Source organism: Coenobita brevimanus, chromosome 57, assembly GCF_032717465.1.
Source record: "Coenobita brevimanus isolate Jiangsu-jjx chromosome 57, ASM3271746v2, whole genome shotgun sequence".
In the NCBI taxonomy this organism is placed as follows: Eukaryota; Metazoa; Arthropoda; class Malacostraca; order Decapoda; family Coenobitidae; genus Coenobita; species Coenobita brevimanus.
The window spans coordinates 30,589,070-30,611,975 of NC_137010.1; the positions used below are offsets into that span (position 1 = coordinate 30,589,070).

The window sequence follows — 22,906 nt, forward strand, 5'->3', positions numbered from 1 at the left end:
GAGCAAAACCTTCCACAATCCTTCTCTATCTACATTGTCATATTCTTATTCCATATCCATGAAAGCCATAAGCACCTTATAGTCCTCCTCACAAGCCTTCTCCACTATCTGTATTACTGCAAATATTTGATTCACACATCCTCTGCCACTCCTAAAGCCATCAGTCACTAGGACTTCTGATATCTCTCTTACTTTCTCAGTAATAATTCTTCCATATACTGTACCTTCCCTACCACATTCAATAAACTTATGGCATGATAATTCTTGCACTCATTTCGCTCACCTTTATTTTTTATACAGGGGTAAAATCATAGTCATTTTCCACTCTCCTGGCACAGTTTCACTCATCCATGCCTTCTTACTTATCTCCAACAAGCACTTCATTCTGCTCTCTCCACCGCACTTAATCATCTCTGCATACACCTCATCAACCTCAGCTGCTTTCTCACTTTTCAGCCACTTCACAGCGTTCTTCACCTGTGCAAGTGTCACATTTCCTGGCACTGCATTTCTTCTCTGCACACCCCAAAAACCAATCATGTTCACAGCACCTCTGCTCTCTCTATTCTCAATCATCAAGCTTTCAAAATATTCTTTCCATCTGGTCCTTACTTCATCCCCATGGGTTAATAATCTACCACTTACATCCATAACACTTTCATATTTCTTTCCGCTGTCGCTTCTACATTTCCGAACCTCTTTCCAGAATAACTTCCTATTTTCAGAGTAATTCTCATTCATTTTTTTTCCTTGATCATCATTTACCTCCTTTTTCCTCTTCACTAGTCTCTTATGTGCTTCTTGCATTCAATATATTCAGTTCTTATTTCAACTGAACCCCTGTCCTGTAACCACTCTAGCCACTTCTTCCTCTTTTCCTCCACTGTTGTCTTAACCTCTTCATCCCATCATGCCATACTTTTCTTCTTTGCTGTTACTCTTGTCACACCACACACTGTTTTAGCATTCCTAACTAAGCAATCCCTATATGTGTTCCACAGGCCGTCCAGATCCATTTCATTCCAATTCACTGATTCTAACTTCTCCCATACTTTGGTCCTGTATTCATCTGCCATTTCTTTGATCCTCAGCTTCTCAACTGTCAGTCTTTCTCCCTGACTGCTCCTCTTTCCTTGTCCACCTCACTCCTCTAGCCTTGATTTTGCATACCACAATCATATGTCTGACAGACCTCCACACTGTCCTCTCACAGCCCTTATATCAGCAACCATTCCCAGCATCGACCTCTTTACGAGCACGTAATCAATTAGGCTCTTTTCAACATGATCCCTGTTCCCTCTATACCATGCATATTTATGTGCATCTCTGTGTTTGAAAAGCCAACATTCAGAATAGATATGGCTTCAAAAAGTTGCTGTTGTTGCTTAAATCTAGTCTGTTTGGCAAAGCAGATCCATTAACCACATGTAAGCAACTGCTTCCGTGGAGCTGTCCTAGAAGTACTCATACAACACAGTATGTACTGTACATTGTGTAGGGATCTGGCATCCCCTTGTGATAGACAGCGCATCACCAGGGTTGGACCAAGATCCTTCTAAGGCAAGGTGCAGGGAAATACGAAGAGGTCTGGCTCCTGGGTGGGCGCAGCAGATGTTCTACCCAGGGTGCACAGGGTCTCCACACGTAAACTTCTCAGCCGATCCGCTTCAGACAGCAAAGCCTCATATCATACTTTGCAACTTACTGTAATGCACCCTGCTCTGTTTATCTGTTTCTTGTCTTTTTCTTTTTCCTCTTCTTTTTCCATTTCCAAGTTTTTCCATCTCATCCTTCATTTGTCTAGACTATTTCTCACACCAGTCTCTCACTTTTTCTGGTTGCATTTAGTTACTGTATTCTGGCTACCAAAGACAATTTTGTTCAGCTAAGAGATAATCTAGTAGTCTGTGGGCAGAGAAGAGTCTTGAATACCCTCTGGAATGCTAAGATTTTCCACACCTGAACAGATTAGTCTGGATGTAGTCTGAATAAAATACCAAGTTTGTTCAGGGCAATGGAAGGGTTAACTACCACATTTTTCCGGCAATGCTCACTCATAATGGGTCTGCTGAAACAGACTGAGGTTACTCAACAACAACAAACATTCACTCACTCCTTTTCAAAATAATTCCTGTTTTTTAGAATTTAACCCTTCCTCTCCTCTTCTCTCCCCTGCTTGCCCTTCTCTATCTTTCTCTCTCTTATCCATTTCCTCTTCCCCCTCCTCTACTTTCCTTTCTATCATCATGGCCACTGGGATATGATCAGACAGGGATGCCATGGTGGAAGAGAACCAATATGCAACTGGGCGTGCCAGATCTCCCACCCGCAGCAGCAGATAATCAATCCTCCGCCCACCCCCACCCTCCATTGGCTTCAGCTCTCCGGTGATCGGGTCTCCTTTGGGGCTGCTATACATGAGGTCTGTTGTATGTTCCTGTGGGGAATAGGATGAGTCAGTACAGGCTATGTTCTCATCACCTTGGGGAGCTTTCTACCATTTTTTTTTTTTTTTCTTTATAATACACCTTGTCATTCATCTACAAATTATATATACCTGTACTACAGTGCATCCCCACACAATGCGAACTCACACGGTGCGAATCACATACAATGTGAGGTCAACCCAGAAAATACTTGTTTTTATCGAATCGAACTTCCCAACATGAGAATCGACTGTATGATTCCAAGGCAAAAATAGATTTCCTGCCATTACTACAAGAGTTGGGCTGGACAATGCAAGTCAGTCACATGAAGGCAGGTGGACGGCAATGAGCCAGATTCAAAATGGTAGGCGACTAGCCAGCTATCTGTATGCCATCTGCCGACTTTCCTGGGTAAACAGACACTTCTCCTCCATATTGCAGCAAACCACATGTTGTACCTTGCATCCTGTGGTCCATTTTAGCATTATAGCGGTACCAACCTGTTCACTTTGAAGACTGGCACCTCCAGGAGACCTCAGCAGTGACAATGAGAGTGACAACGGAGCACCCCGCCCAGCAAGGCAAGAGTAGACGCCCCTAGCCTCGGATACCCACCCCCCCTTGCTTCTTAACAAGTCCAGAAGTCACTTAAGTAAAGGAACATAGTGTTCTATTTGTTGTTTTATTTCTTGGTCCAACTAGAAGCACTATTAGACAAAGTATTAGCAGGGTACAGTAGGCTGGCAGGAGACCCGAAGATCAAGCTCTGGCCGGGCTGTCCATTCATCCATCCATCATCCAATCCTACATTGCCCCATGAGGAGCGTAGGAGCCCGGGGCTAGGCAGTTGGTCCCGACATTTAAGATGAGAGTGACCAGCCTCACTCATCCCTGAGTGGCATTAGCCTACATGAGCAATCAACCCCAACCACCCCTTGGATATAAACCTTCATCAGCTCAATCCGACTGGAACGCAATAATTACCCACTAAACCACCAGGTGCCAAAATTTGGTTATATGGTTACCACCCAGTGTAGTACCGGTGAATGATTTCCTGGTGCACTGGAAGCCATTTGACTTGTCACTCAGCGTAGAGTCACCCACAGGCTGAAGGAAGTGGAAAGAATGAAGGAAAGAAAGACAGAAGAGGGAGTGTAAAGTCACCCGTAGGCAGAAGGACAAGGAAAGAATGAAGGAAAGAAAGGCAGAAGAGAATGGAAGGAAAGAAGGCTGCAGAGGAAAGGGCAGACATCCGAAAGTTGCACTACATCGAGTGAGTGGATGGTGAGCACCCACACCTACCACATAACCATGTACTATTTTTCCCATTAGGAGGGTACAGTAGGCTGGCAGGAGACCCGAAGACCAAGCCCTGGGTGGGCTGTCCACCATGTACCATTTTTCCCATAAGTTCTCAGGTTCACACAATGCAAAATCGTAGAATGCGAGGGTTTCTGCCACCCCTAAACTCACATTGTGTGAGGGTGCTCTTTATCTAGCTATCTATTGCCAGATGCCATAATCCTGTAAGGGGTAGCCATTTGACTTTGAGCTATTTGTTTTGCGGGAAGGGGCACTAACCCTCCACCAACCCACTTGCTGACACATAGGGAGCACGTATGGCTTGGTTATATGGTTACCACCCAGCATTGTAAATGGTTTCTTGGTATACAGGAAACCATTTGGCTTGTCACTCAATGTAAAGCCACTTGTAAAGGAAAGAAAAGCAATAAGAAGTGACAGGTAAGATGGGAGAAATAGGAAGAGAGGAGGGTAGGCACAGAAAAAGAATGATACAGGCTAAGGAAGAAGTAGGCAGCACTATATCAAGTGAGTGGATGATGGTTGCCACCACCTACCACTATGTGAGGGTGCATTTATATATATACACTCAATCCTCGTAAATCGTGTGTTTATAAATCATGGATTTGTAAAGCACGGCTAAGTGGCTGTCAGACTGCCGGCACCCTTAAATCGCTGTTAAGTCACGAAAATCGCAGATCTAGACACCGAAGTGGGCCTTTTACGAGGAGAATCGTAAACTGCGACGTTCAATTTGAAAATCGCGACCCAACACCCAATCACCACCCGTCCCTGGTGGCAAGTGTGCATACTAATGCTGCAGAGTTAATGAGAAACATCAGGAACTCATCACCCACTACTTTGCCCAGGTAAGGGCAGAAGCTGAGCCTGAACCACAGCCTGGCCCTTCACACACTGAGGACGTGGATGACGTAGCATCTGTCATCTCTGAGGCAGACTTTGAGGGCTTCCTGAGGGAGGCAGAGGAGCTGGAGAAGGGAGAACAGCATGAGGGAGCACCCTCACCTCATGCTGAGAGGTTCTAAGTTCTTCCCAACACCACCCCACTCCATTCACTTAAGCAATATCGTCATAGGATTATGGTGAGATCCCTTAACACTGCTTATTTCTATTAAATACATGCACTGAATATTCCTAAATTTGTATGTTTGTGTTTGATGGTGCGTAGATAGGTGTAGGTAGGGTGCTGTGGGGGGTGGTTGGCCAAAGTCCAGACCAAAATTAATATTTCACATAAGAGTTAGTATTTGTAAATCGCGGCAGTGGTCCAGACCCAAATTGCCGCGATTTACAAGGATTGAGTGTATATACTGTATGTATATAATATATATATATATATATATATATATATATATATATATATATATATATATATATATATATACAGTAAGCCCCCGCGTTTGGCGAATTTCAACTTGGCGAAACTCACTTTTGGCGGTAGGGTGGCCACGGACCACCGAATGGGCGCTTGGCGATTTGAATTCAAACTTGGCGGTCCCCTGGCAGTCCCCCCCACTCAATGTGCCACAAGAACAGCCCCAAAAGCAGCCACAAGAACAGCCGCAACCTCCCCAGCCATCCCAACCTCCCCAGCCACCCCAACCTCCCCAGCCAAGCTTCGCTGCCCTCTTTAAGCTGGATGCTGACTTTTCTGGCTTCGATGAAGTGGATGATCAAGCGAGACAAATGGTTGCTAAGGGGGTTATGGGGGAGGAGGGGGAGAGTGATGAGGAAAGTGGTGGTAGCAACTAAGCTGCCCCCACTGCCACTCCGACGTCCCCAGCCAAGCAAGCCTATCTTCACTCTATTTACGGTTAGTTACAACCTTTATATCATGTCTTATTAGCTTTATTTATTGTTTATTGGTCTGTTTTCTACATGTGTATTAATATGTGAAGGCAAAAGATTTTATTTCAGCTCGAAAGATGGTGTTTTAGGGGTCAAAAGGGGGACTTTGGCAATGACCAAAGACTGATTGAGGCACTTTATAGGCAATTTATATGGTAAAAAGAACTTGCGTTTGGTGAAATTCGCATTTGGCGGTAGTTTCGCCAGACTAATTGGATCGCCAAACACGGGGGCTTACTGTATATATATATATATGTATATATATATATATATATATATATATACAGTATATATATTATCCATTTTTTCCATTTGGAGCCCTCCTATCACTACTTTTTTCTACTGAAATAATAAGATTAGTTGTTAAATTGTCATGGGTAATATAAAACTCATCTTAAATGAGTTAATAAGGTGTTTGGTGTGATGATTGTTTCAAGGCTTATGCATGGTGGCTACAGCGGCATACCCCCGACCCCTCGCTGGCCTCGTCCCCACTCCTGCCTCTCATGCCAGGGTCACCCATTTCTGTCAACATTTCATCAAACCCCACAAAATCAAAATCTTCAGGAAAGTCCCCAATGTCATCATCTACTCAACCCCCCCCTGTTGTTCTTCCTCGGTTGGGCGGAAAGAAAGCGAGTGATGACTGACTATTGGCGGGCATTCACTCAATCATGATACTGTTTCTGGTATTTTCCTGAAATCTGATTTACATGTCCAATCAACAGTCATTTATTCTGATGGCTGCACTTTCTCCATCTCAGCAGACTTAAGTTGTGGCAGAGTGCCGACCACACTTGTTTAACAGTTGTCAATGCTGTATTATTCCAGGCTTTGACGATGAAATTTATGGCCTGTTGAATATTATATTTCTTCCAGAATACAGCAACAGTAATTATGATTGGGATTGCAGGTATGCCAGGTGGAGTAGCTGAGTCAGGTGGGGCTGTGCAGGTGGAGGGGATGGCACTGGGTGAGTCAGGGGAGGTGGAGAGAGGAGGATCCTCCATTTCCTCCTCGCTACTGCTCACATTTTTGGCAATTTCCTTCACCTCTTCTTGTGTGTCTGTTGCATTTCTCTTCTTGATATGGACATAACAACTTGGCATTCATGAAATAACCATTATTCAAGTGAATCCAAACATTATCACAGAAACTGGATATCTATTCTAACTTACCATTATTGCTGAAAACGTTATTGTCGAAGTTGTTATTGACGAGATCCTACTATATATATATATATATATATATATATACACCATATCCTATTACGAACTACACAAAATAAACAACCTAAAAATAATAATACACCATATATATATATATAGAGAGAGAGAGAGAGAGAGAGAGAGAATGTTACAAAGAAAAGTTAGTACTGTACTTCCAATCCACACTGAGGAGATACTGTGCATTTGCATGGGAATGCATATCCAACTCCAGTCATTCTATTGTGTGTAGGATCCTATCGAGGTTTCTCTTAAACTGCTCTACTGTAGTGCTATTAACAACACTTGAAGTCTGTTCAAGATGGAGCATATCTTGTACATGAAAAGGTTTTCATAAATGCTGAGGTAAAATCTTTTCAGTCCCATCAACCAAACATGATTGCTTGTTGCGTTAATGCTGAGACTAAACAACTTTCTATATCAAACCCATTCAGTATTTTAAACACTGCAATGAACTTGCCTCAGTCTATGAGTTTCTAATATAAACAGTCCCAGATCCCTTGGCTAATCCTGGTAATGCTGTCTCAGGAAGGCTGGAATCAGTTTGTAGCTCTGCTTTAACTCTTTCAAGTCAATCTGTATCATTCCTAAGTGTACAGTAATTGACCAGAACTATACAGCGTACTCCAGTAGTGGCTGCATTAAGGAGTTATGCAGTGTCGGATGAAAGAACAAACTCTTTATTTCTATAAAGAAACTGCTTCTGGATATAGCCTAGCAAATTCTGGGCCTTTTTCACTACATCAATGCAGCATCTGGAAATTTTTAAGAGTCACTGCTGATCAGCAAACCTAAGCCCTTTTCCATATCGGTCATCCTCAGAGTTCTCCCCCAAAGTGAATAGTCCGACCCAGGATTTGCATGGCCAATATGCATCATCTCACATTTCTCCATGTTAAAATGACATTTTCCATGTCTCAGACCAGTCCCCTAGCCCTAACAAGTTAACCTACATTTTTTTTCAATCCCTTCAGGACTGCTTACATTTGTTCCAAGTTTGATGTCATCTGCAAACTTTGCAATCACACTTAAAAGACCAACATCTGTGTCAATGATATCAATGATGAATACGAGTGGACCAAGGACTGACCCTTGAGGAAATCCAGAAGTGACTGAACCCCAATCACAAAAAATTCGCTTCATCACTATTAGCAGTTTCCTATTCTTCAGCCAGTTTTTTATGTCAAGACACTAAAATATCATAATACACTACCTAATAGCTAGTGATGTATATACTCCTAATATGTAATACAGAGGTTTGAGGAAAGTCGTGCCTAAGCTCGAGAGATCTGGAGGAAACAGTAATGCACATTCTAGCTTGGGAATTTCACACACAGCACAGTATGACACCGGAAGGGAAACTCCACAGTCATGGAAAGTTCCTTCACACGTGCCCTCACGCGTAAGCCAACCAGACATACTGTATACACTCAATCCTCGTAAATCGCGTGTTTATAAATCACAGATTTGTAAAGCACGGCTAAGTGGCTGTCAGACTGCTGGCACCCTTAAATCGCTGTTAAGTCACGAAAATCGCGGATCTAGGCACCGAAGTTGGCCTTTTCTGAGAAGAATCGTAAACCATGGCATTCAATTTGAAAATCGCAACCCAACAACCAATCACCACCCATCCCTAGTGGCAAGTGTGCATACTAATGCTGCAGAGTTAATGAGAAACATCAGGAACTCATCATCCACTATTTTGCCTGGGTAAGGGCAGAAGCTGAGCCTGAACCACAGCCTGGCCCTTCACACACTGAGGACGTGGATGACGTAGCATCTGTCATCTCTGAGGCAGACTTTGAGGGCTTCCTGAGGGAGGCAGAGGAGCTGGAGAAGGAAGAACTGCATGAGGGAGCACCCTCACCTCATGCTGAGGGGTTCTAAGTTCTTCCCAACATCACCCCACTCCATTCACTTAAGCAATATCGTCATAGGATTAAGGTGAGATCCCTTAACATTGCTTATTTCTATTAAATACATGCACTGAATGTTCCCAAATTTGTATGTCTGTGTTTGATGGTGCCTAGATAGGTGTAGGTAGGGTGCTGTGGGGGGTGGTTGGCCGAAGTCCAGACCCAAATTAATATTTCACATAAGAGTTATTATTTATAAACCGCGAAATTTGTAAATAGCGGCAGTGGTCCAGACCCAAATTGCCGCGATTTACGAGGATTGAGTGTACATGGGAAATTGGAGAGATGGGACAGAAGGGATTAGGAGAGAGAAGGGGCATGGTGGGAAAGGCAGGAGCAGTGGGCACAGGGTTAGCTAGTATAAACAGCTCTCACCTCAGTACTGCTCTTGTGAAGAAAACTTCCTCTGGAGAATAAAACTGTAGTCAAACTCCAGGCTCATCTTTATCTTTCTCCTGCCATCCATGACAAGAACAACTTGAACATCCTCTCCTCTTAAAATCCCTACAATTTAACACATTTTTGGAAATGCTCAACAATGGCTACGATATTATTTGGCAGCAGTGGTGGGATATAGGGAAGAACATTCACAAACATACCCTTGCAAATCAATATGTTGATGAAATGTTAAAAATGGATCTTATTGAGCCATCAGTCTCCCTGTGGAATGCCCCATTATTTTTTGTGCCCAAACGAAACAGTGAAATGCGTGTGGTAGTCAATTACCATAAATTAAACCAACACACAATCCCAGACTGGTTTCCTATGCCATTGTTAAGTGACGTCTTGCAAAATATTGGATCAGAAAATAATGTATTTTCCACAATCGATTTGTATAATGGATATTATCAGATTGCACTTGATGATGAGTCGAGCAAATACACTGCTTTCTATACCAATACAGGGCATTATCAGTACTGAAGAATGCTGATGAGGTTAAGGACAGCTCCAAGCACATTCCAACTATTAATGAATTGTGTACCATCAGGAATGTTAGGAAATGGTATCTTCGTGTACTTGGACAACATCATAATTGCAACACACACAATAGCTGAACATATACAGAAATTAGACCAGCTCCTACACAAGTTAACCAATGCTGGTTTAAAAATTAAGCTGTCTAAATGCAAATTTTGCTCTAAGGAAATAAAATTCTTAGGCCACAGACTCAATGCAGGAGGCATCCACATCGCAGAGGAGAAAACACAAGCAGTATGGGATTTCCCTGAACCCACAACTGTGGATAAAGTAAGACAATATTTAGGACTAGCTGGATACTACAGATCATTCATACAACAATTCTCTCACATAGCAGAACCATTATTCCACCTACTGAAAAAGCAGGCTGTATTTCAGTGGGGAGAGGAACAAAAACTAGCATTTAATGAATTAAAAGATAAATTTACATGTGCACCTTGCTTGGCTTAACTTAATTTCACAAAACCATTTATAATTTGCACAGATGCATCTCTTACAGGATTAGGGGCCATACTGATGCAAGACGATAAGCTTTGGAAAAAAATCAACCAACTGCATTTGCTAGTACACAAATAAAAAGTGCAGAGAAAAATTATTGTACTACAGACCTAGAGGCACTTGCGGTGGTCTTTGCATTACAAAAGTTTCGAGATTTGGTATATGGTTACGAAATTTGCCTATTTGCCAACCATAAACTGCTCGTGGGCATATTCCAAGAAAAACTCCTCTCTGGGAGGAGAGCAAGATGGAAATGCATGGTTGAAAACTATAATGTACATATTCACTACATACAATCTATCTATCTATTGCCAGATGCCACAGTCCCGTATGGGGTGGCCATTGACTTTGAGTTATTTGTTTTATGGGGAGGGGCACTAACCCTCCACCAACCCACTTGTTGACACGTAGGGAGCACGTATGGTTTGGTTATATGGTTACCAATCAGCATTGTAAATGGTTTCTTGGCTTACAGGAAACCATTTGGCTTCTCACTCAATGACATCCCACCCGTAAAGGAAAGAAAAGCAATAAGAAGTGACAGGAAAGATGGGAGAAATAGGAAGAAAGGAGGGCAGGCACAGAAAAAAATGATAAAGGCTAAGAAGTGGGCAGCGCTACATCAAGGCAAAATAAATTTAGCTGCAGATGCATTAGCTTGGAAATTGACGACAATCATGTTGCAACATTACGTCTAGAGGAAAACATCCCCAACCATGATGAAATCTGGAAAAGCACAGAGACCTGATCCAACATGGTCTAAAGTTACATACAAGTTGGACAGTGGTGAGGACATACAATTACCCAAGCTACATACACCACTCAAACAATTCACAACAGTCGACAATGCCTTATATAGAATCAACCCAGGACAACCAAATCATAGAAGAAATAACAGACAACCAGAGGTATCTAATGAAATGATACCTCATGTTTGAAGGACAATACATGATAGTCCACGTGCAGGACATCCTGGCAAAGATACGACAGTCAGACAAGCCCAAATGTTATGCTACTGGCCATCGTTATGCAAAGATGTACACAATCACATACACAAATCCAAGTCATGTCCGAGACACAAAGGCTACAGGTTAACACGTGCACCTATAGGGAAATATCCTGTACCTAACCAACCGTGGGACGTTGTCGCAGTTGAACTACTTACGGTATTCTTATCTTAACAATAATAATAAAGATCTCTTCGTTGCTACAGATAATTTCTCAAGATATGTGATTATAGTCCCAATTAAGGATAAGACAGCAGAAACAGTGGCAAGGGTAATCATAGACCACATTATTTGTAGATTCACCACACCAAAGGTAGGAATAAATGATAAAGGAGGTGAATTTAATTCTGATATCTTACAAGAAATATGTAAACAATACAATACAGTATAAAAATGGTCAATGTCTTAGCCTATCACCCAGCATCCAATGGGCTGGTAAAGAGACAAAACAAAAATGCATTGGATGTGCTACAACACATTCTCAATGAAAATTATGCAAGCTGGGATGATTGGATTCCTGGAGTAGAAGCATCAATTAATTGTGCTATAAACAAGTCTATTGGAGACACGCCCCATTTCATTATCTACGGGACAGACAAAAAATTTCCGTATGAGATTCTGGAAGGTGAAAAATTGCCCGTCTACAATTATGACGATTATCCTAAACTCTATTTGTGTGAATTCCAGGAGGTACACAAAATGGTGAAGAAACAATTATCGATGTCCAAGGACGAATGACAGTCATTTAATAAAATGACAAAAGAATCAACTATCAACATAGGAGACATTGTCCATGGTATCATTCACACTAGAGACAATAAACTATCACCGAAATTTGAAGGCCGACAGAGTAATTAAGAAGACAGCCAACAAGGTAGTAATTAAGTCACTGTTGAGTGGTGAAGAAAAGCAAATTCACAATGATCATTTTAAAAGGGTCTCAAGGAATTTAGCCAGCAATTATGTAACCTCAGACACCACCGAAAAACAATACAAACGATGAAATAAACTAGAAGAAATCAATACATACAGAAATAAATTCACATTGCATAACAAACAAACAAAAATAGGTACAACTGTTGCTACAAATGCCACAATACAGCATTTACATGATCTAGGTATCAATTTAACCCCTTAACCGAGGAGCGTCACTTTCGTGACGCTCGGCCACCATGGATCATACCACGGGATGTAACTTTTGTGATTCTGTGTTATTTTGAATTATCCCAAGCTCTCAAGTGGTGGCATGTATCATCTATCAGTACTGCCAATGTCCAACACTAGTCAGCACTCCAAATCTCATCTGTACTCCCATCCATTGCTGACAATTTAGCGATTTTACCCCCTTCGTGACTCCCCTCCCTACCTGCCCTCCATTACCCTGTCCTCTCACCTCCCACGCCGCGCTGCGCTACGCAAATTTCCCCTGGATTTTTCCACAGATTTCATCCATTGAAATAAGCCCTATGCCCTATACTTATACAAAATAATATATACCAAAAAAAAAAAAAAACAGGTTAGTGATAGTGTTATACACCAGGAATTGGCTAATTATCACCTGACAAAACCTCATGTGCATTCATTCGCTACATTACCATGGTAATTTCCCCTTTGAATTATGCCTTGTAATCGATGTCTGTAATAAAAATATACATCAGAAAGGAAGGGAGAAGCCTAAGTGACATTTACATTCACCTGGAACTACCTATTTGTTTATGTATTGCCGATATTTTCTACCTATAAAAAATTAGCATGTAAGTTAGCAGCAGTCAGCCTAAGTGTCACTGTCAACCCTTCCCTTCTCAGAAAAGCCGCGGCATTTAGTTCCTTGTCCTCTGCTGTAGAGAAACAATGTCGCACTCGCGCCCCCCCCATTCCTGCCGCTTCTGCGCCCATTGCAAAGGACCCCGTGACCTCTACCCCTAAGAAGAGTAGTGAGGCAAGCAGGAGAGGCCTTAGTGACTCTGCAGTGGCACGTGAACTGGCAGAATTGTCCATGGTTATGATGGACAGTGACTTTGACGATTCGGGTGAATCTTGTGATGAGCCGGGTGAGGTTATCGTGCCAGAAACAGCTACAACGAGTGCTTCAATGTCAGAATTAGTGTCTAGCTCCAAGGGAAAGGAGCCTTTAGTGCAGCAAGGACAGGAATTTGGGAAGGGAGTGAAAAGGTGGCGTGTTAGCCCCAGAACAATGCCCCCACGTGACCCAGCCCGCCATGAGTCACGAGTGCATTCACCTCCCCGTTCCCCAAGTCCCACTTCACTCATTTCTTCATCATCGTCGGCTGAGTTATCTCCGGAGTCTTCGTTGTCGGAGTCACCACCAGCATCAACAGTGAAGGCAGGCCATAGAGGTAGAGGTAAATCAAGGAGAGTGAAAAGTAGTGTAGCTAGTAGGGTAAGGGCTGCTAGTGCTGTACGGCAACCTAGGGTCAGTGCGAGTGACCTTGACCGAGATAAATCTGCCTCACAGCCAACCTCCACCACCACCACCAACACCACCCGTCCTACACTGCCACGACAGGGAATCCTGGATGCCTTCACGTGGACGGAAGGGTCAGATTTTGTGCCAGAAAATTTAGTGTTTGATGAGAGCTCCTCAGGAGTTCAGCCTGCCTTCACTATGGACGAAAATGCTGAGTGTGTCGACTACCTTTTGGCTTTCCTAAATGACGAAGTCATGCAGCACATATGTGATGAGACCAACAGGTATGAATCACAACGTGCTGCAAGTGGTACAGGTGCAGCCAAGATGCAACAGTGGTCCATGCTGGGAGTGCAGGAGCTGTATGTGTTCTTTGCCCTCATGCTTCTCATGCCACACTCCAAGAAGCATGAGTTGGAAGAATACTGGTCCATGGACCCCTTACTACCCTCACCCACCTTCAATAAGTACATGGTCAGAGATCGCTTCCGGAACATCATGGGAAACCTGCGCTTTGCCAACAATGATGTACCTTCCCAAACCGACCCACTCTGGAAGATCCGGGAGATTCTGAGCAGAATGAAGGATAAGTTTATGTCATTCTTCCATCCCTTTCAGAAGGTTGTCATTGACGAATCCTTGGTTTTGTTCAGAGGACATCTTCGGTTTGTTGAGTACATTCCAAGCAAACGCCATCGCTTTGGAATTAAGTTCTTTGTACTGTGCGACTGTAAGACGGGGTACATCCTTGACTTCGTCATATATTCAGCCAGCACTGTTGATCTGGATAAAACACACCCCCTTGGCTTCTCAGGCTGTGTAGTGAAAGTGCTCCTAGAAAAGTATTTTGGTGGGAATCATGTGCTGTATACAGACAACTACTATACAGCACTGAAACTTGCCAAATACCTTTCTGAGCACGGCATTGGCTCCTGCGGCACTGTGAAAAGTAATCGTGCCCACTTCCCCAAATTCCCAGAGGCAGGAACCTCGCAGCGAGGAGACGTGCACCTACGCAAGTCTGAGAAGATGCTGGCAATACGGTGGCATGACAAGAGGGTCGTGCACATGCTCACCACCGTACATAAGGGGGAGATGAGAGACAGTGGGAAGGTCGACCGTAGGACAGGCGAACCTGTGATGAAACCTGATGCTGTGTTGGACTATAATATCAACATGTGGCTGGTGGACAAGTCCGACATGATGATTGGTGAGATCGACTGCCTCAGGAAGAATACTAGGTGGTACAGGAAAGTTTTTCTGCATCTCACAGATATGACGATGCTGAACGCCTTCATCCTGTACAAGATGAAGGTCAAGCCACCCAAGTCCTTCTCCCTGAGGTTGTTCGCCAGGACTTGTGTCCAGTAGCTGCTGGAAAGATATGGTAGGGTGACAGCAGCAACTCCAAGGCGCCATCCAGTAACACTTCCCGACCGACTTGAGCAGAGGGCGTATATGGATCGGCACAGACTTGAGCTTATGCCTGCCACAGGGAAAAGGAAGGCTGTGATTCGCAGGTGTCAGGTATGTGCACATACCACCCGCCGCACACCTGAGTACAAACGCTCCTCTTGGCAGTGCGCTGAGTGCCAGGTTCCCCTCTGTGTTACCTGCTTCTTCAATTACCACAGCCAGAAGCAGTTCTAACAGTGCAAGTGTGAAAGCAGAATAATTTGGAAATAATGTGTAAATAATGTGTAATTAATGTGTAAATAGCAAGTGAAAGCAATGGATGTTCAGTACATATGATTGAACAGTGTATTATAGTTTTATCTTACTGAAAGTGACAGTGAATAACATAGTGTAAGTAAAACAGAAGGGTAAATATTGAAAACAGAATAGAAAATGTAAATAATAATGTAAGTAATTAGTAATATAAGAATATGAGTACAAATAATTTATGTTATAACAGTGAAAGTGAATCCGTGGCTCTCTACGTATTTTACTGAATGAAAAATTGAATGACTTCAGTGACAATAAACTAATACGACTGAAGGAAACTTATGGAGAAAGACTCCAGATATATATAAATGTGATATAGTAATAGAAATATAAAGTGTGAGGGGTTTTATGAATAATAAATGACAGAGTACCAAGAGCGAACTAGCGCAAGTGTGACGATCTGACGCGCTCGTAATTTCCATTGCTTTCACAGTGGTTTTTTGTTGGAGTATGGATCCCAAACTACTTGAAAATCATAGAATGGTGTTTATAGTGTTTATATCTGGCTGTGGTAATCATATTATGGGTTGTTGGGAAGTGTAAAGTGGAGACTTCGTTACCCTACTTCAGAGGTCTCCACAAGTCCTACGGTAACCGACGAAGGCTCAACAAACATTCCAGGAGAAAGCTGAAGGTATGTGCCATAAGCATATGTAATTTTATTATTCTAGGACTAATAACTGATTTTTGGCAAATATTTTTTGAGCGTCTGTCGGAGCCCGAATAACCCCGCGGGACACGCAAAACATTGGTAAACATGCCCGCGGTGTAGGGGTTAAACTCCTTCTGTAAGTGAAACAATGAACAAAGTTGTTGTTCTCCAAGAGCCACTTTATAATGTGCATCATCACCATCATTGACCACAGCATGACTGGATTAGCTAAATGACAATTTTTTTTTTTTGTAGGTAACGATGAGGGGACATAAATTATACCATGGATTCTCATCTATATAGCAAGAGGATCAGCTCACTTAGACCCTCAACATATAATATGGCAAGGATGCCTTATAGCCCCAGTGGCCTCGACAGCAACTGTGAAAGATATCATGAGTACTGAAATTAGTTTGGATATCTTATATGAATAACCAGTATTGCTGGAGAACATTGCTAAGCCACTGAGGACACTGGAAGCTATGATAAGAAGCTCTGCTTCAGGAGTTCATAACACAAAGGAAGTGACTGAATTCATGAAGCTAGCAAAATGGAAATTAGAACAAGCAAAAACTACCATGCTCATCATGATCCAAGATATCCCATCTCGTGGAACTGAGACAATTAGCGACATGAACATCACACATACATGTGAGGCACTGTTTATTTGACCTGGCTGGTGCAATTCTGGTGAATATTTTTGGATTGGCTATGGAAAAAGGTCTTCAAGAAATAAACAACAAATTTAATAAGATAGCTCAGGTATTAACATATCAACAGAAGCTAGTTAACAATCAAAACATGGCAATGATGAGGATTGTGAAAAATCTCAGAAAGGCAGAAAAGATAACTCAAGAGAATGTGGACAAAATAAATGCAATGGAAGGAAACATGACACTTTTTCAACAATTTTCAGCAGTCATGGAACATATTGACATAATAATACTTCAGCTAGACAACACCAGGGCTTGTATCAAGCTTTGATGAAAGGTATTGCAAATGTTGGTAATGGTGCAATCACCATTAACTTACTTCCAGTTCATGATCTACATCAAATAATCAGTCAAGGCATGCATAAACATGGTTTGAAGCCTTTGTTTAAGGACAGGAAACTCATATTATCCATACTTAGAAGCAACTATAACACCATCAGTAATAGTTCATGTACCATTCAGTAATAGATAATCTGTTCACAGTTTTACCACATATACCCTTTTCCTTCTGAGAATAATGACACCTTGGTCATCACCAACATCAACACCAACACCAAACTCATCATGGTCTCCAAGAGACAGGACACTGTCACTTCCGTTAGTGAATCAAGGATTGAACGAAAGTGTCGTACATCCTTACATGCTGTTCACCATTGTCCTGCGTACATTTTCACGTTTCAGCCTACTGGAACAGTCCCTTGTGAAATGGCTATCATAAGAAATCATGACATTCATCAACACTGAAACTTCACATTTACTCCAGATAAACTCACCCACCATCAGTGCATGGGGCATTCACAGTTTTTCTACTTCGCTCATAACACATCAATTTTTGTAATTTCTCCAGATACACCACCATCTCATACTTCAGCATCAGGAATATACATAGCACCTTACATTCATGCTGTACTTACACCATTTTTGTCCACCTGAGCTACAAACAATCACTATGCCATCCTTAATCACACACACAAATACTTCCAAGCACTGACTGAGATGGATTTAAACGTAAGCATAAATAATTAGTTGACTTCACCTGAGTCTGAAACTATGTGATTAACCAATCAAACAATGAAGCCCTTGGAAGAACTGAGTATAAGTACAGGTATGTTCAATCCATATTATGCATATAGCCCAGCTCCAGTTGTCTCTGTAATCTTCTCTACTATATTTAGTATATTACTATTGGCTACACACACAATGCAAGCAAGGATTGCAAACTTGGAATCAGTACTTATGGGAGGAAAAGTAAACATTCAAGTGAGACCCCCTGAGTGAAATGTGTATACTATGTAAAATATTGTAAATTATCTATACAAAGAAAAAAAAAAAGGAAAATGAAGGAAAATTATGGGGTAATATATAATATTAATCTAACTATGCATAAATGATTAATTGATACACATATTTCCAGTCCATACAACAATATTAATATATCTCATATATACTGAGAGAGAAAGAGAGAGAGAGAGAGAGAGAGAGAGAGAATAAGTTCATTACATATGACTGGTATGGTACTGCCAGTATATTACCACTGTATAAATGCATACATACATTATCACTACAATGCAACATAAAATGTTCAATTTTTACTACCACATATCTACTCCATATAATGTGTCATGGTTCTACAATATTATTGTGTCTATACTATATTGTGATGAACACCATGTATTAATAGATTATGACAGGATATGTAAATTGTTAATATCTACTGTCATGGGTACACCAGCTTGGCATGACCGAATGATGTCAGGACACTAAAATATCAGAACACACTGCATAACAGCTAGTGACGTATATACTGCTAATATGTAATATAGAGGTTTAACGAAAGTCATGCTTTAGAGGACAGCCAGCAGCTGGCAGTGCTCCAGGTGGGGGTGGGGGAGGGGGGGAAGGGAGGGAGACAAGCAGGGGTGGGGAGGGAGACAAATGGGGATGGGGGAGGGTGGGGGGACAGGGAAGGAGACAGCCAAACTGCTCTACTACCCTCCCCTCCCCTTGTCTTTCACTCACTCACTCACTAACTCTCATTCATGCACTCTCAATAACTCTCACTCACTCATTCACCACTCTCACTCACTCACACACACACACACACACACACACACACACACACACACAGGAGACAAGCAAGGGTAGGGGAGGATGGGGGGATAGAGAGGGAGACAACCAGGGGTGGGGGAGGGCAGGGAAACAGGAAGGGAGACATGCCTGGCAGTGCACCAAGCAGGGCTGGGTGAAGGCAGGGGGATGGGGAGGGAGACAAGTGGGGGTGGGGGAGGGTGGGGGGACAGGAAAGAAGACAAAGCCAAACTGCTCTACTACCCCCCTCCCCCCAGTCTTACTCACTCACTCACCACTCTTGCACACACACACACACACACACACACACACAGGAGACAAATGGGGTTGGGGGAAGGTGGGGGGATGGAGAGGGAGACAATCAGGGGCAGGGGAGGGCAGAGGGAGAGGGAGGGAGACATGCCTGGCAATGCTGAGTGTGGTGGGGGATGGAGGAGGGATGGGGGGGGGGGAAGAAGAGAGGGGATAGAACGAAAGGACCAGGACAGCTTCATTTCAAGCCTATGGAGAGGTGGGGTGTCAGACTAGCAAGGTGACGGACATTCAAATTGCTGATACTGTGGGCATGTTTCCCTATTTCTTGTGCTCGGTCTAACGACGCACCGGTTATCGATGTGCTGGATAATAGGGTATGAGTGTTCTGAACATTTAAGCTGATGTGCAGTTTATGTAGCTTTCATGGACTTTGGATTTACCCTAAAGGGTGACACTTCTACAGAATGAGCCTGTGTGAGGATGCAAAGTTATGGTCCTTGAGAGAAATGATGTCGTGAGTGAATGGGGAGACTGGTCCCGAAATGGAAACCAGGAATACCATAAAATACAGTAATCTCTCATTATACAATGCCTCTTTATATGATATTTCGCTTATACAATGTCAAAATTTTAGTACCCTACGACCACTATAAGATGGGAACGATTTGCTACAACGATGCACCATCCGCGGCTCAGTGAAGAGCGAATGTACAAACGCAACACAAACATCCTCACACTGTTGGCGCTGGACCACACGCACTTGTCCACTGGTCCAGCCTCATTAGCTAGCCCTGCCCAGCCAGCCAGCCCTGCCCAGCCAGGCAGTTCTGACAGTGATGAGTGAGGGCTGTGACTGTGAGGCCGAGTTGGGACAATTCGCTCTCAAGTCAATTCGCCGTCAGGATGATTCTCCGTCATTTATTTAAGTATCAGTTTATTTAGCAAGTACACTAGTTTTTGAATTATGTAAGTTATAAAAGTGATGGTGGTTTATTGTTTTTATAGTAAATGTAAAATATGGCACCAAATCATGGGTATTAAATGAAAAAATAAAATATATTGAAACGTGAATTAGCTGATTTACGATCATTCCTTCATCTTAGCATAAGGCTACATATGAGACACTGGCATTTATATAAATGCCTAATGACCTTCAGTGAACGATTGACATACTTTGGAATTATACGAATAATCTTCACATTACGTCTATATAAACGTTCGGGACAATTCGCCATAAAGTCGATTCGCCATCACAACAATAAAAAGACAATTTGCCACCGGGACTTTTCGTCGTCAGGATGATTCCCTGTCGTTTATTTTCATATCAGTTTATTTAGCAAGTACACTAGTTTTTTAATACTGTACTAGTACCTCTTCAAAGTCTTTTTAAAATATGCCCAGGATGTTGTAGTACCAATGGAAATTAATGAAGACAGCTATGGGTGATGCTAGAACATAATTCAAAGTCAACTACAGCAAGGTAGAAACAAGTTAAATATTGTCTAAAAGTGCAACTTACAAATGATATCCAAAGCCCACGCTATTGAATGAAAATAGACTTTGATAGATCCCCCTGAAAATTAGTTATTAAAGTATCAGTTAATCAGTAATAAGCATATTTATAGAATGACGGGGAACTGTCCTGACAGGGAATCGTCCATATTATGACGGAGAGTTGTTGACTTCATGGCGAATTGTCTAGGAACCACATAAACAACCCTGCTTGCTTCCATAAAGGTAAGAACTACTGTATACTGTAGTTTTCATGCTTTTTTTTTCTTTATTCACTATTAATGGGTTACTTTAAATGTTTAAACATAAGGATATTTCATGTATGTGAGTGCTAAGGTGTGTGTATGTGAGAGTTTAGGCAGGTCTGGGAATGTATCCCCATTGACTCCATGTTATAATGGGCTTGCTATACGATGGATCGCTTTACGATGGGGTTTTCAGGAACGGAACCCCATCGTATAATGAGGGATTGCTGTATTTAGGTTGTGTGTTGAGTGCAGACAAGAATGTACTTGGTGTTATGGCCCTGGGTTCATATGGACATGATGCTGGTAGACTGCAGACTGAAGTTGTCCTCCTGCAGTTCACCAAATGGAGGATAGGGAGCAAGTTTGGGGGATGTTTCTACAACCAGGCAAAGTGACCTGGTTATACTAGTGCCATCATGTGAACGTGTACCTCTCCAGCACCCTGACATGACTTAGAGTAAGAAAGATGAGAAAGGGTACAACAGAGAAGAAAGGGTTCAGGTACAAGGTAGTGATAAGAAATAGGGAGGTGAGCACTGAGTTAATGAAATTATGGTCCCATCACTAATGTACAGAAATGATGCTTGCACTCTGATGGGAAGACATTAGCCAAGAGTGAGAGGAGTGGAAATGAGTAATCTGAGATGTGCATGCAGAACTATCTTGAGAAGCAGACAAATGAGGAAGTTCAAGATCATTCTGGTTCTTATATGGATGCAATGGAAAGTGTTTGGAAATGTACCCTGAGATGGACTGACCATGTGGAGTGAATGGGGAATAATGACTTAGGAGTGTGAATGGGAGTGAGGTGAGAGGGGAAAATGGAGAAGTGGAGGGGTATATGAAAGAGGGTGGTGTGAGTTGGAGGATAGGAAGCCTGATACAGGATGACACAAAGGTAATTTGTTTATGTCCACCACCATATGGATTAAGGTGTCTGGCTACTGAGAGATCAATGGTTCACAAGGTTCATGTACAGATGTGCCGGAAGCCACAACACCAAACAACAGCAGACTATCGGTTATACCCTCAGCCTAGGAGTTACTGTATGTTCTTGACTCTGATTGTCTGTAGGTGTAACTGTATTATAGAATAATATAGAAAAACTACTGTATGGAATGGTACTAAATTTGGAATAATGACTAAGGATCATCACAGAAACACTTCGACAATTTTGGATGAAAAAGTATCAAAGGACAAGGTCACAAGAGAGGCTGGTGCTGCCCTGGTGGAGGTATGCACTTGGAATGCTCTTGTGTGACAGTTTTTCAAAAACTTTGAGAGCCAAGATCTCTCTTATCTAGTTGAAAACTATAATCTGGTGGTAGCATGAATAAAATATAGTACTGTACCCAAGTGCACCAACCCAAATGAACTTGTTAGGATTTCTTTAAGTTGAACAAAATCTGGTAGTAGCTGAAGTAAAACTCTGAAGTGCACCAACATCAGTAAAAGATTAATGACTTACCTGTACATCAGCATCAAGAACAAACTTCCTTCTCTCAACATCATCTAGCAACACAGTCCTGAAGGTTGTTGGGTCAAGCATGGGAAGCAATGCCATGCGCTGCTGCCTTAGTTCAGATCCAACTGCCCATGTCTTGTCTCGTCCAGCACTTTCACGACAAGGGTCCTCATACTCTTGGAACAGTGGCAGTTCACGAGTCGGCTGGTCTCCTACAGTGCATGAGGAAATGGATGCTCTATTGACTATAACTACCAAATTAAAATGCGCCAGAATGTTGGTAGTTACGAAAGCTTAAAAAATATTGAGAAATATGCTGAAGTTTATACTGTTGTTATTATCTCTCTATCTATAGCCAGATGTCATAACCCTGTATGGGGTGGCTGTTTATCTCTGAGTTAGTTGCTTTATAGAGAGGGGCACTAACCCCCTGTCAACCCACTTGCTGATACAAAGGGAACACATATGGGTTGGCTAGATGGTTACCACCCAACACTGTAAGTGGTTTTCTGGCTTATGGGAAACCATTAGGCTTGTCACTCAATGTAAAGCCACCTGAAAAGGAAAGAAAAGTAACAAACAATGACAGGAAAGATGG

General features: G+C 42.4%; 1 protein-coding gene across 1 annotated transcript in view; it reads right to left on the bottom strand.

The window, feature by feature from the left end:
- Positions 1 to 2,054: 2,054 nt before the first annotated feature.
- Positions 2,055 to 22,906, bottom strand: part of LOC145402326 (sphingomyelin phosphodiesterase 5-like) — a 104,511-nt gene continuing 83,659 nt past the window's right edge. The window contains exons 7-8 of the mRNA XM_080274470.1: positions 22,312 to 22,520; positions 2,055 to 2,437 (exon numbers count right to left, since the gene is read on the bottom strand). Coding sequence (XP_080130596.1) covers positions 2,120 to 2,437; positions 22,312 to 22,520 — 527 coding nt within the window. The 3' untranslated portion in view covers positions 2,055 to 2,119. The remainder of the gene's footprint in view (positions 2,438 to 22,311; positions 22,521 to 22,906) is intronic.